This window comes from Macaca nemestrina, chromosome 19 (assembly GCF_043159975.1).
Source record: "Macaca nemestrina isolate mMacNem1 chromosome 19, mMacNem.hap1, whole genome shotgun sequence".
NCBI classification, from domain to species: domain Eukaryota; kingdom Metazoa; phylum Chordata; class Mammalia; order Primates; family Cercopithecidae; genus Macaca; species Macaca nemestrina.
Genome location: NC_092143.1, coordinates 1307419 through 1320471, shown reverse-complemented (window position 1 = coordinate 1320471; position 13053 = coordinate 1307419). Strand labels below are relative to the sequence as shown.

At 41.1% G+C, this 13053-nt stretch overlaps 1 protein-coding gene across 13 annotated transcripts in view; it reads left to right on the top strand.

The window, feature by feature from the left end:
- LOC105489277 (ATPase phospholipid transporting 9B (putative)) overlaps positions 1 to 13053 on the top strand; it is a 289967-nt gene that overhangs the window by 168223 nt on the left and 108691 nt on the right. For all 13 annotated transcript variants that reach the window (XM_071085806.1, XM_071085805.1, XM_071085804.1 and 10 more), the window contains one exon: positions 5377 to 5537. In XM_071085806.1, coding sequence (XP_070941907.1) covers positions 5377 to 5537 — 161 coding nt within the window. The remainder of the gene's footprint in view (positions 1 to 5376; positions 5538 to 13053) is intronic.

The window sequence follows — 13053 nt, the reverse complement described above, 5'->3', positions numbered from 1 at the left end:
TATTGACCCAACAGACTATAATGGCTAAAAGAAACCCTTCTTATTTTGCAATCACTGAGGTGATAAACGATAATGGCTCAGACACATCTATAGTGTGTGGTCAGTCTGCATGTACTACACACACTTAAGGCTTAGTAGTTCATATCCAAAAAAGAATAAATAATAAACTTCAGAAGGAAAAAGACTATGTAGCATCACTTTTTAAAAAGTAATACTTTTAATTTAAACTTCGTAATGGAAAAAGTTGTTGCTGTAAAATTTAGTACTTAGATTTAGTGCATGAGTTTCATTTATTTGAAATGTGGAAACACAAATGAAGATCTGAAAATTACTTATATTTTTCTTGTCTCTTAAGATTCTACTAGCAGTGGAAAATATAGGGCTTATTTACTTCAAAGATACTTAAAAGAATATGCTTCTTATAGGAATTTCAGTTAGGTTAAAGCATAGCCCTATATCAATTTTGTAGTCAGGGTCCAAATTCTAAATGAAGAACTGATCCACAGATAGTTCAGCTGATGAAAGACAAGCAACGTTAACAGTTGTGTTTTTCCGTACATAGTCAGCCGTGTACAAAGCTGTCCTTCTCTGCCTGTGCAGAGTAGTCATGAATGAATTAGGTGTCAGAATCGGAGCTTTTCAGATTGTCCTGTATTCACAGGGAAACTACAGGACAAGCTAAAATAATCTAGTGCTCTACCAGAGTTTAAACTGGCGCTCTGAAGTTTTGCATTTTACTATTGTAAACTACTTCTGTGAAAGGAGTAAGTCTGCGCGAGTTTTAAAAGATGGGTAAGAGTGTTTGGATGCCAACATCCCGTTTACACGGGGTGACGTCATCAGCAGTAAGTGTTGTGCAGGCACTATGTTGAATCATGGATAGGGCCTGAGATTTTACAGCATTCGACGCCTGCTCCAATTTGCCGTGTATGCTGATTGATTAGGAACTTAGTAGTGTGATGTGAGTTTTAACTTTGAGATGGATTGAAGTGTTGCTGTGTCATGGAGATAAGGTCCGATTCTCACTCGTCCGAGCATTCGTTTGAAAAAAAAAAAAAAAAAAGGCTGATCTTTTCTTGATTAAGCTGGAGAATACCGTATTTACCATTGTTGGTATAAACCATTATTTTACTGAGAACCATTAGCTATTTTAAACTTGGTACATAAATTAAAGAGGAGCTAAATGGATTTGTGATCGTTGCCATTAGTAGCATTTTAGATTATACAGGCAATTATTGTGTTCATTATCCTAGAACAGCCCCTTTGTAGAATCATTGTGGTTGTCTTAGACATTATGCACAAATTTTCCCTTGGAGGTTAAAATTTCCAGTAGTGTATTTTATTTTGTTATCACAGTTGTTTCAGATAAAACAAATATTATGACAAGTAGAAGAAAATTTGCTTCATCTCCTAATATAGGAGATGACAATGAATGTTGAAAATAACTTCTGAGTGTATTTACATTACCTTTTCTTAAACAGTCATAATTACTTCCAAGTGATTAATATATTTTATGAGTGAAAAATTTACAGTCATGGCAAAAGATATCTGGTCTGTCCAGGTATTTAAGATGTTTTTTTAAAGAAGGAAGAGATCCACATCAAAACTAAAGTTCCCACCTACTTTATAGAATCTGTAACTTTATAAGTTAACTGGTTTTTATTTTAAATAGCTTATAAGAGTTCAGATTGTATTTTAAATGAGTTGAAGAAAAGCATATTTCAGAGAAATTGAAAATTAAAAATTATTAATTGAAGTGGGTTTTAAAAAAACCCAAGTGTTGAAATGTGTCTTTTCTTCTGTTTTGTTAGAATTGAAAAAATTACTGTAGTTTGGTTACAAGTTATATTCCAGGAACAAGAATCACAGTTCAGAAAAGGCCACCTGCAAGGGACAGCCCATTTTTGAAAAGTTGTATTTTATTCCACTAAATGTTTTATTGCTCTTCTTTAAGTTAAAAGGGGTTGGGAGAAGACAACATGTACTTGGCTTCAAAATGGTTACATTCACTAGTCAAGCATCTGACCACATCTGTCTTCATCAATGAGAAAGGTACTAATGCTCTGAGTGATCTGCATATCGGTGTGCAGTGGCTGCTTTGAATGTTTCCACCCAATACGTGGCATTTTTTGAAAGGAAACTTTGTATTCATTTCTGAGTGTTTTTGTCCTGGCTTTTACAGTTCCTCACTGCTATGTTGCAGGGGAAAGTGTGAGGTGGTGGTTATGCATTTTGCAAGACAGTGATTCTTTATTTTATTACAAAAAAAGACCAACTCTGGAAGGCCAGATTAAATCATTCCTTTCACTTTTTAATGGGATTTGGATGAATAGAGTAAAATATGCACTTTGCATTCATTGATAGCATCTTTAGGTTGAGGTAATTGAGTCTTTTTTCCCTGACTGAATGAATAATGACTTCATCTGATCCTCAGTGAGGCCTGAAACTTAGACCGCCTTTGTCACAGCAAAAAGATCTGGGCTTTGAAACATGCTCTACTTCCCTGGCTTAATTTTTCTTCATTTTAATCCAAAAACCTATTTTTCTCAATAATTCAAGCATAAACTATGTAGTAGTTGAAGTAGCGGAAATTGCATGATATTTGTCCTGGTTGTGCTGCTTTTTAAATAGAGCTGATAAATCAGCCGCTGTGGTCTTCAGCTGCCCCGTTCTCAAGGGAAGGCACAGCCCATCCCCGCAGCAGCGTTGGGAACTTCAGAACCGGTTGAGTATTGCTCCCTTTCAGACTGTTTGTGATCTCGGGGAGCGGCGCTGTTACTGGTCTTGTGGCTGACCCAGAGATGAAAAAGCCTCGTGCTGGAGCTCCGAGATGTTGCTGTGGACATTTTACTTGGCTAGAAGGGGATCTGCTGTTGTGAATTAGAGAGCAGTGTGCTTTTTTGGAGAATACAGAGCTGGGAATGTGCAGTCTTTGAAGAGTTTCTGTTGAAAATGAGCTGCTGTCTGTGTTGCTGTATTGCAACACGGAGAAGAGTTTTTGTGGCAGGCCAAGTGTCTCATTAATTGTTACATTAGAATCCAGTTGCTATTTCATATAAAACTGACACTTTGTGTTTAAAGTGTCCTCAGTTAGGAGTCTTACACAGTGAAGTGGCCAAGTGAGCCCTGTGGCAGTGTGCACAGGACAGAGTGCAGGAGAGGCTGCCCCACCCTGCCGAGTGCAGCACCCTGTCTGTGTTGGTCACGGACCCCGCACTCTGGGCACTGCCAGTCCCATGGCTTTGGAGTCCTTGTCGTTGCTCCTGTTGTGCCTACACTGTTGTGAAAGGCCGTGAAGTGTTTATTAACCGGTGGTGGTGCTGACTGTCGGTCACAGGAAGTGATTTAAAACAAGCCTGGTTAGAAAAGAAAACTTACTATTTTATGATTCTGTTTTATAACATAGATCACTGGTGTTCATCTTATTTCTCCTACTAGATTAGCTGTTTCTTGCAGGTAAAATCTTATACTTAGCTCGTTTTCATAACCTTAGAGTTTAGCACAAAATGTAGTAGACATTTAAATTTATTTGTTTAATTAGTTGAGTTTTCTTCGCGGCTGCACTTAATGGACTTTTGACAAAGTTTTATTTTTACTTGATAATTGCAGGTTCTAAAGATCTCATGAGAGTTTGTGGAAAGTATTAATCAAAACCAGATATAAACTAGATATATGAGTTGTGGGAAAAGGCTAGCTTTCTACTGGGTGAAGTTACAGATTTTTCAAAAGGCTCTACAGAATAAACCAAGTTATTTATTAGCTCTGTAATTCTCAAACTTTTTATTTTTTTAATCAGGTTTTTTGCAACCATGTTTTCTTCATGTACTACTTTTCAAAAGTTATTCCAGATTCAGGAGAAATTGAGGTGGCAGATAGATAACCAACCTGATAGGATTTAGTCTTCTGTTAATGTCACATAGATCAGAAATAAGTAGGTAAGTTAAGTACGTGCTGTTCCCCAACCTAGTGGTGCTGAAGGCAGTGGCCTCTCACCCTGGTACCTCTGCCCCGGGGGTGCCACCACTTACAGATGAAGAAAACGAGGTTTAACAAAGAATTTAAGGTTGTTCCTCAAGTCACACATTTAGTAAACAGAGAAAGTGGATTCCAATCCAAGTGTGTAATAAGAGCAGTAGCAGCACACCTGGGGAGCGTACTGCCCAGCAGGAACTGTGGCCACTGTGCCTTGAGCTCCCTCTTTGCATCCCCTGGGGGCTGTAAGGAAAACATCCCACATTCCCTATTTTACAGATAAGAAAACCAAAGCCCAGCTTGCCCAAGGTTATGCCGCTAAGTGGCAGAGTCAGCATCTAAATTAGCCTAAATCCAGAGTCCCGAGGAATCCTAGTTACTGTGCTGTGTCACTCCCTCCCTTCCTGCAGCGCGGAGTTCCCTCTCATCCCCCAACCCCACTCACTGGACTGCCTTGTGGTCTTTCAGGACTGAAAGCAAGCAAAGAGAAACAGTTCACAGCGATTGCTAGAGCTCGAAATTGAAGCTACATGCTTCAAAAGAGCTGTATTCTCTTAACTTGTGCAGTGAGAGCTTTTTGGGTTGCTAGTTCTCACTGTTTCCAAGATCCTATACAGAATGCAGCCAAAAAAATGAACTGATTCTTATTGACATAATTTTCCCTCACATTTTGCTCAGCTGATAAACGATCCATAGAATGGACTTGTGTGTAGTGTACCTGACTGGGAGAACATACAATATATGATTTGTGCAAATTAAAAAGGTTTTATTTTAAGCTAACTATCTATTGCTTTTTTTTTTTTTTTTTTTTTTTTTTTTTTTTTTTTTTTTTGCTGTAAGACAAGTTCTTTCAAAGAGACTGTTGGTAGATCGGAAAGACATACATACGGTCCTGTTCTTGGGAACTCTCCATCTAGAGTAGAATCCTCATGGGGGATGTGCAGAGGCGCCCACACAGATAACAGAGGCATGGCCATGGCATGGCACATGCAAGGAAGACACGCCCGCGCCCTCAGAACTCTCTGTTCCCGGGCCGCACCCTGAGCAAGCTTCCAGTGCCCTTCTCTAGGCTTGCGTTTCACTTTGCCTGAGCCGGTGACCAATGCGCCACCCATCCACAGGCCATGTCTGAGTTCACTGCGGCTGTGTGCTCTGGCCTCGTGTTTTGTCAGTAGACCCTTTCTGGAAATGCTCTGGGAATCATGACTCATTTCTAGAAATTCTGCCTGAATCTGTTAAAGGTTTTTCAGGAGAAAAGTTAGTAACATTTTCATATTTCATTATAATAAAGGCTAATACCAAAAAATCTTAAAGTTTTTTTTGTCATCATTACCACGCATTCTGATTTATAATATTAGGGACATTGTGGTTAGCTTGTTCATGTATTATGTGTTTTTCTTTCAGGTTGGTTTGTTGGACCTTGAACTCAATCGGCTGACGAAAGCACTATTTTTGGCTTTAGTTGCTCTTTCTGTTGTCATGGTAACCTTACAAGGATTTGTGGGTCCATGGTACCGCAATCTTTTTCGGTTCCTTCTCCTCTTTTCTTACATCATTCCCATAAGGTAGGTTTAAAAATGAAAATAAAACAAATGTCTGGTTTCATTGAGTATGATTTTATTGAAATTTAACTTTCTCAGTGTGAAAGAAATTATCCAAACAAAGCTAGAGAAGTAAGAGCCAGGAGTTCTGAGGAATCTGGAGGAATTCTTCAGTGAAAATGTTGTTGGGGAGACGTCGTCAGTGCCGGTAGAATGATCTAGAGGTGTCATACTTTCCTGATAGTGAATGTGTTGACGGTATCCTCTTCAACAATCAGAAGATATTTCCTGATGAAACATAAACCAGAATTGCACAAAATTAGTTTTGTTTTTTGCTGATAGACTTTTAAATTTCCAGTGCCCTTTGATCTGTGTGGAATCATTGGCATTTTAAAGTTCTATTTAATATATCTAATATCTGTCAAGTTAGATAAAATATTAAGGCTGTGTTTTTAATATGGACTATCATTTCAAAATGTTAACCTATGTTATAACTACAGATTGGGATATAAGTAGTTAATATTAGATGCCTATTTAATGTAAAGACTAATATTTTCCCATATGAACATAAATCCATTTTAAAGTATTTTCAAAAATATTTTAAGAAAGATATTCTTAATATGTATGATTCACAGTTTTCATAGGCATGAACAACTGAAACCTAATGGTGGGTAAAGTACGAGTCTGGAACATCTGCCTTGTGTAACAGAGAAAGGACTAAACCAGTTAGAATGCTGCGGCTCAAGGATGTGGCCACTTGGAAGAGAAAGATATCTCTGTTTCTAGCCCAGCTTTCTCCAAAATGTGTCTGAAAGGTGATGTCACCTCCACGTAGTCACGTCCTAAAGTCAGAGCTCTCGTCTCTCCTTGGGAGGTGTACACACTGCGCTGCCCTCACAGACAAGCGCTGGGAATGAATCCAGCTGCTCTCACCCAGTCTGTTCGAGAGGCAGGAAATCAGCCTCCTTTCTGCCCGTCACAGCACAGATTCCTGTGGACGCTCCTTCCACAGTGTTGCTGGTTCACGGTGGCCAGGCCGGTGCAAAGAGCGCACGCAGCAAACAGCAACTTCTCGTTGCAGCTGTGTGACTTGCTGCTGACATGGACCTTCTGCACTCCATAAAGCTGACTGCAGAGATGGCTGTTCCAACCTGACTTGTGGATTGAACCAAATAAGGCCCAGCTTCCCCACTCTCCTCTCCCACCACACTGCAGCTATCCCCACGTGCCAGCTGCTTCCCACCCTAGCTGTGTCCTCCGCTTCGGTGCTCCTCTACCTCATCATTCCGTGGCTAGGCTTGTCTTGTCACTTGGCTTTTACCCTAAATACTCTTCCTCAGAGAGGCTGCCTTTGTCTGCTCAGTACAGACCAAGAAACAGCCAGCCACTTGCTATCACAGCAGCCTATTGAAATCTGTGTCGATCTCTATGACATTCATCTTGTTTGTTGCCCGTTTCTTTCTTCTCACTAAGCCCTGTGAGAATAGAGGCCTTGTGTGGCCCGTTTGTTGTCGTGTCCTAGTTAGGGCCTAAAACGGAGCACGCTTGGGATGTGGTAGGGCCTCCGTAAGTATTTGTTGAATGGACCCATTACAAAGGCCCCGTCCTGCTCAGAGGACCCAAGCACAGATCATCACAGTTCTTGTGCCAGCACGTATTGAGTGCCACAAGTGGACTCTGTTCGTCTTTGTCCTCAAAATACCCAGCCCCCCACTGGCTAAGTGGCAATTAACAAAGTATAACCAGAAAGTAACCTGCCTTTTTTATCTGTCTGTCATGCCAGAATTTACTTATTCGGATGTGATGGTCCTTCAGGTAGTTCTCATTTGTTGTTCAGCCTAAATACTCACCTTGATCCCAGGCCATTCACACATTGCGTCTTCTCTCCACCAGCTTCCTCCGTTTGATGCCACCCACTCCCCAAGAGTCTCCTTTGTCTCCAGACACATGAACGAACCCTGGTATCCATTTTTGTATTGTCACGTGAGAAGATAGGTTAGCCATCAAGTGAAGGAGGAAATAAGACATTTCTCCTGCTTTTCTTAGTTTCTGCCGGTTGGAATGCCTGTCTCAGGCAAAGCAGGCTGCAGTGACTGGCCCAGATGGAGGAGCTCCTTCTCCTAGAGCTGCAGGGAACACCTCCTGACACTGTGGCCTTGTCACTCGAAGACCTTCTGACTAATGGGAGTCGAGTCTCTGGTTCTCAGGAGCTCCACGTAAGGCACGTAGTGAGGCATATGTACATGTTTGTGCCAACTTGAGAACCTGGCTCAAGGCTGGCATATTTTTCTCCTATGGAGAAAATGTATTCCAACTCCCAAAATACGCTGATAGACACTTCTGCGGCATCTGCCTTTTGGGTTGTATTAGGTTATGCGTTCATTTTTATCAGAGCTTCATAACACAGAACATGTTTGGGATTCTTCCCCTGCAAGTTGCTTCCAGAGCCTCATAGCATGTTGTTTTCATTACCATTTGCTTTGTGGATTGGTATGTGGTTGTTTTATAAATATTCCATGTATGCTTTAAAAATATGTGTATTTTTACATGAATCATTCTATATCCATTAGATTGATCTTCTTTAATGTATGCACTTTACTGTTTTTAAAAAAAAAAAAAAAACTCCTTTTTAGTTACTGAGAGTGTGCAAATCTCTCACCATAATAATGAACTTGTCCATTTTCCCATGCCATTTTGTGAATTCTAGCTTTTATATTGTGAGGCTATGTTATTAGTTGCTTACAGGTTTAGAAGAGCTCTTATTCTGGTGAATGAAAATCTCTTATAAACAGCATTAGCTAGGTGGTAGTGATGTTGTCTTAAATCCCATGCTACTGTCTTTACACTTACTGTGATTAACACTTTATTTGCATTAATTTATGCCACCTTATTTTTGCTGTTTGTTTTACTTGTATATTTTTCTTTTCTTTCTTGCAACCTTTGGAGTTTTTTCAATTCCATTTTTTCTATTAACTTGAAATGATACCCTATATTTCTATTATTGTGCTTTCCCTAGAAGTTTTACATATTTAATATGTAATATTTAGTAAAGTTTAAAGTTAAGCTTTATCTTTACTCTCCTCTCAATCAATGCTAAGACCCTAAAATATTTCAAGTCAGCTTATCTCCCCTCTCCCATCCACTTACATGCTTTACTAGTCAACATTTGCTTTCATCTTGTCATCCTGTTTGGTTTGTACTCCGTGTTTGCACTAGACCTCCAGGCCACAGCCTTGGCATTACTGCAGTAGTAAAAGGGTGTTTCTAGCGAATCATCCTACATATTCTTGATCGGTCTTTTCTCAAAGAGGATAAGGGCTTTTAGCAGGGTAAATTTCATTTACAGAAGAATAACCTTAATGATTATGTCTGAAGTAAGACTTGGAAAATACAGTGCGTATTATTCACGTTCAATCCCATCGCTTTTTATTTTGGCCAGGCGAGGTGGCTCACGCCTGTAATCCCTAGCACTTTGGGAGGCCAAAGCAGGTGGATCACCTGAGGTCAGGAGTTTGGGACCAGCCTGGCCATCATGGTGGAATCCCATCTCTACTAAAAATACAAAAATTAGTGGGGTGTGGTGGCACACACTTGTAATCCCACCTACTTCAGAGGCTGAGGCAGGAGAATCGCTTGAACCCAGGATGTGGAGGTTGCAGTGAGCCAAGACTACGCCACTGCTCTCCAGTCTGGGCAGGCAAAAGAGCAAAACTCTGTCTCAAAGAAAGAAAGAGACAATACAAGGTAGCAAGGTAAGTGTTGTGGTCAGTAAATAGTCAAAGCTGATGCACTGGTCCCTGCTGACACAGAACAAATGGGCAGGCCATCCAGTGCCCTTGGCCTCTTCTTAATCGGAGGGGACAGGTGAAAGCATATAAATGAAACAGTTACATAGTAGTAAAACACTATGTAGTAAAGTCAAACCGGGCACTGGAACAGAGAGAACCTTGCAGACCTTCAGAGCAATGTGGGCCTTCCCTGGCCGGGTGCTCATTAAGCAGCGACCCGCATGGTGAGGCCACCGTGGAAGACCTGGGGAAAATGTCTTGGCAGAGAAAGCACATTGTCCCAGCACAGCAGAGACGGCCGGTGGCTGGCACACGTGCACTCCAGCTCAGCCTCCGCAGCCTCCAGCACAGGGCACCTGCTCCCGTGTCTGTCAAGCAAACACATCTTTTTCTAGGAATTCCTTGTTTTTTGCTCTCTTTAATTTGATTTTTCTTAATGTCAGTTGATTTCTTTCAGTTCTAGAATGTCACATGATGTTCCTTTCAAGACTGCTTCTCTTGCACTGCGTAAAAGGCCTAATGAGAGCTTTGCTTCCTTTTGTATCCAGGGTACCTCTGTCTTTAACTGACAGAAACTATTGAACAGTATTGGGACTTTTATTATGTTTTAGTGAAATATTTTATTTATATGGACTATCTCCAGTTATTTCTTTCTTTAGTAAAATAATATAGAAAGATTTGACCTTTTTCCTGTATCCGGTTAGCAAGAAAAATTAATTATAGTTATGAAAATTAGTTTATGTAATAAGCATTTTTTAACTAAAACTAATTTTTGTTTTCATACCTTCGTAATTATATGTATTTATAGTAAAACAAAATAGAAAATAGGGCAGGCGAATAGCTTGAGTCCAGGAGTTAGAGACCAGCATGGGCAATATGGTGAAACCTGGTCTCTCCAAAACAAACAAACAAACAAACAAAAAATTAGCCAAGCACGGTGGCATGCGCCTGTAGTCCTAGCTAGTTGGGAGGCTGAGGCAGGAGGATCGCATCAGCCCCAGAGGTGGAGGCTGCAGTGAGCTGAGATCACGCCACTGTACTCCAGCCTGGGCAGCAGAGCAAGAGCCTGTCTCGAAAGAAAGAAAAAACTAATAATAAGAGAAGATGGTAAGTATGATCTGTAATCCTGCTGTCTCTACTCAAATTCTGTCAAAACATTTCCAGTGTATTTATACAGACTTACAAATACGACTATGCATATTTATATCTACAAAAAATACCCACACCCCAGATTAAGTCTGTGTATCCTCCTCTAGTGTCTGCTTAGAAAATGAGGACGATAGCAGGCTTTCTGCAGGTCTCTCTTGCTCTGGTTTTTCAGTCAACAGTTTGATGTTTAGCATGTTCGGTCATGCTTGGAGAGGCTTTCGGGGCAGAACTGTCACTTCCCCTCTGTTTGGCTTCAGAACATGTCACACCACTTCAACACAAGGCTCTGCCGTGTTTCTCTCACTCAGGATGCAGTGACACAGGGTGCACGCGGGGTGACATCCGCTGATGTCAAAAGCACAGGACACTGATTCGGGGCGTTAAAGTTCACATTTGATTAAAGCCAAGTTTGTTTTCCTTTTGCAAAGTTGACTAAAATACGAATAATGACATGTTCTAGTATTTGCTAAATATGCTTTTGAATTGAATAAAAGGTAAGACTTCTAAAATATGTTTTGGTTTTGCACGGTATGCAAATCTGAAAAGTAAAGTGCTTTTTTCTTTTTTTTCTTTTTGAGATCGAGTCTCGCTCTGTTGCCCAGGCTGGAGTGCGGTGGCGCCATCTTGGCTCACTGCAATCGCCACCTCCCGGGTTCACGCCATTCTCCTGCCTCAGCCTCCCAAGTAGCTGGGACTACAGGCGCCCGCCACCATGCCCGGCTAATTTTTTGTATTTTTAGTAGAGATGGGGTTTCACCATATTAGCCAGGATTGTCTTTATCTCCTGACCTTGTGATCTGCCCACCTCGGCTTCCCAAGTAAAGTGCTTTTTTTCTCTGTTGTCCTAACACTCTTAAAGGGCTTTTCAAATTTAAGAGAGTTAAGCTGTTTTATAAAAATTCCTCTTATATGAAGTAAAATATTTTGAGTTACTTGATATAATTTACATTGTAAATTTCAAAGGAAAATATTATAGTATTTAACTTTTACTTTTGTAATTCTAAAATTCGTACATGTTCCCTAAATCCTGTGCATCTCTCATAAGAAAAGGAAAATTGATTATCAGAATTCTGTATTCATTTAAAGTTCTCTGAGGTCAGGGACTTGCAGTTACTTCCCTCTTTAATTATTACCTCTTTCGTCCATATGCTTTGAAATGCTATATACCAGTGTAGTTGATAATGCAAAAACTGTCTACCAGTGTGGGTCAGTGTTTTTACTCCCACATGAGGCATATGTGGGTGTTACAGGCAGAATGTTGTTTGACAAAGTGATAAAGGTGTTCCTTCTGCAAACACCGAGGAACCTCTTGTCAATACAGCGGCTTTGTCCTTCCGAGAACACCGAGGAACCTCTTGTCAATACAGCGGCTTTGTCCTTCCGAGAACACCGAGGAACCTCTTGTCAATACAGCGGCTTTGTCCTTCTGAGAACACCGAGGAACCTCTTGTCAATACAGCGACTTTGTTGAAAGCACTGAAGGTGCAGGGTGTGTGTGGCTTGGGAGACACAGTTTCTTATTTACCAGGGGTCTGGCATCCGACCCAGTGAGCGTGGGGATGCTTGCCCGTGAGCTTCCAGAGCAGATGTACTGGGGACCCCCCCGGAAGACCAAAAGTGTCAGGCAGCACAGGCACAGCAGTCATTGCTCCTGGATTTAGGAAAGAACTTTTCTGAAGGAAAACTTTTAGGAGCTTTATCAGGTTGCTTTTCGGTTAGGTACCCTTTCTGTGACATTTTACAGGTTTTTGCTAATTTACCAAACAGCTTTAGTAAGACCTCATTTTCCAGGTAGAATGCTTGGTGAAAAAAGAGTGTTTTCAACTTCTTTTGACCTAGATGTGATATTCAGGTATTGATGATTTGGAAAATTTGGAGCCTATCCAGATTGCATAAAATGCTAATATTGGGAGATTCATTGTTTGGAAAGCATTCACCAAGGGTGTGTCCAGGTGGCGTTTTGCTCTTTGAAGAGATAGATTAGAGGCAGGTATTAGTCCATTCTCACGCTGCTGTGAAGATACTACACTAGACTGGGTAATGGATAAACAAAGGAGATTGAATTGACTCACAGTTCTGCATGGCTGGGGAGGCCTCAGGAAACTTGCAATCATGGTGGAAGGGGAAGTAGGCACCTTCGCAAGGCAGCAGGAGAAAGTGTGAGCATGTGAAGGAGGAACCATCATACACTCACCAAACCATCAGAGGAACTGTCACACGCTCATCAAACCATCAGACCTCATGAGAACTCATTATCACAACACGGCAGCAGGAGGTGTGAGCATGTGAAGGAGGAACCATCACACACTCATCAAACCATCAGAGGAACTATCCCACACTCATCAAACCATCAGATCTCAGAAGAACTCATTATCATGACAAGGCAGCAGGAGAAGGTGTGAGCATGTGAAGGAGGAACCATCCCACACTCATCAAACCATCAGACCTCACGAGAACTCATTCATTATCACGAGAACAGCATAGAGGAAACCGCCCCCATGATCCAATCACCTGTCTCCCTCTACACATGGGGATTACAATTCAAGGTGAGATTTGGGTGGGGACACAGAGCCAGACCCTCTCAGGAGCTGACTAAAGGATGT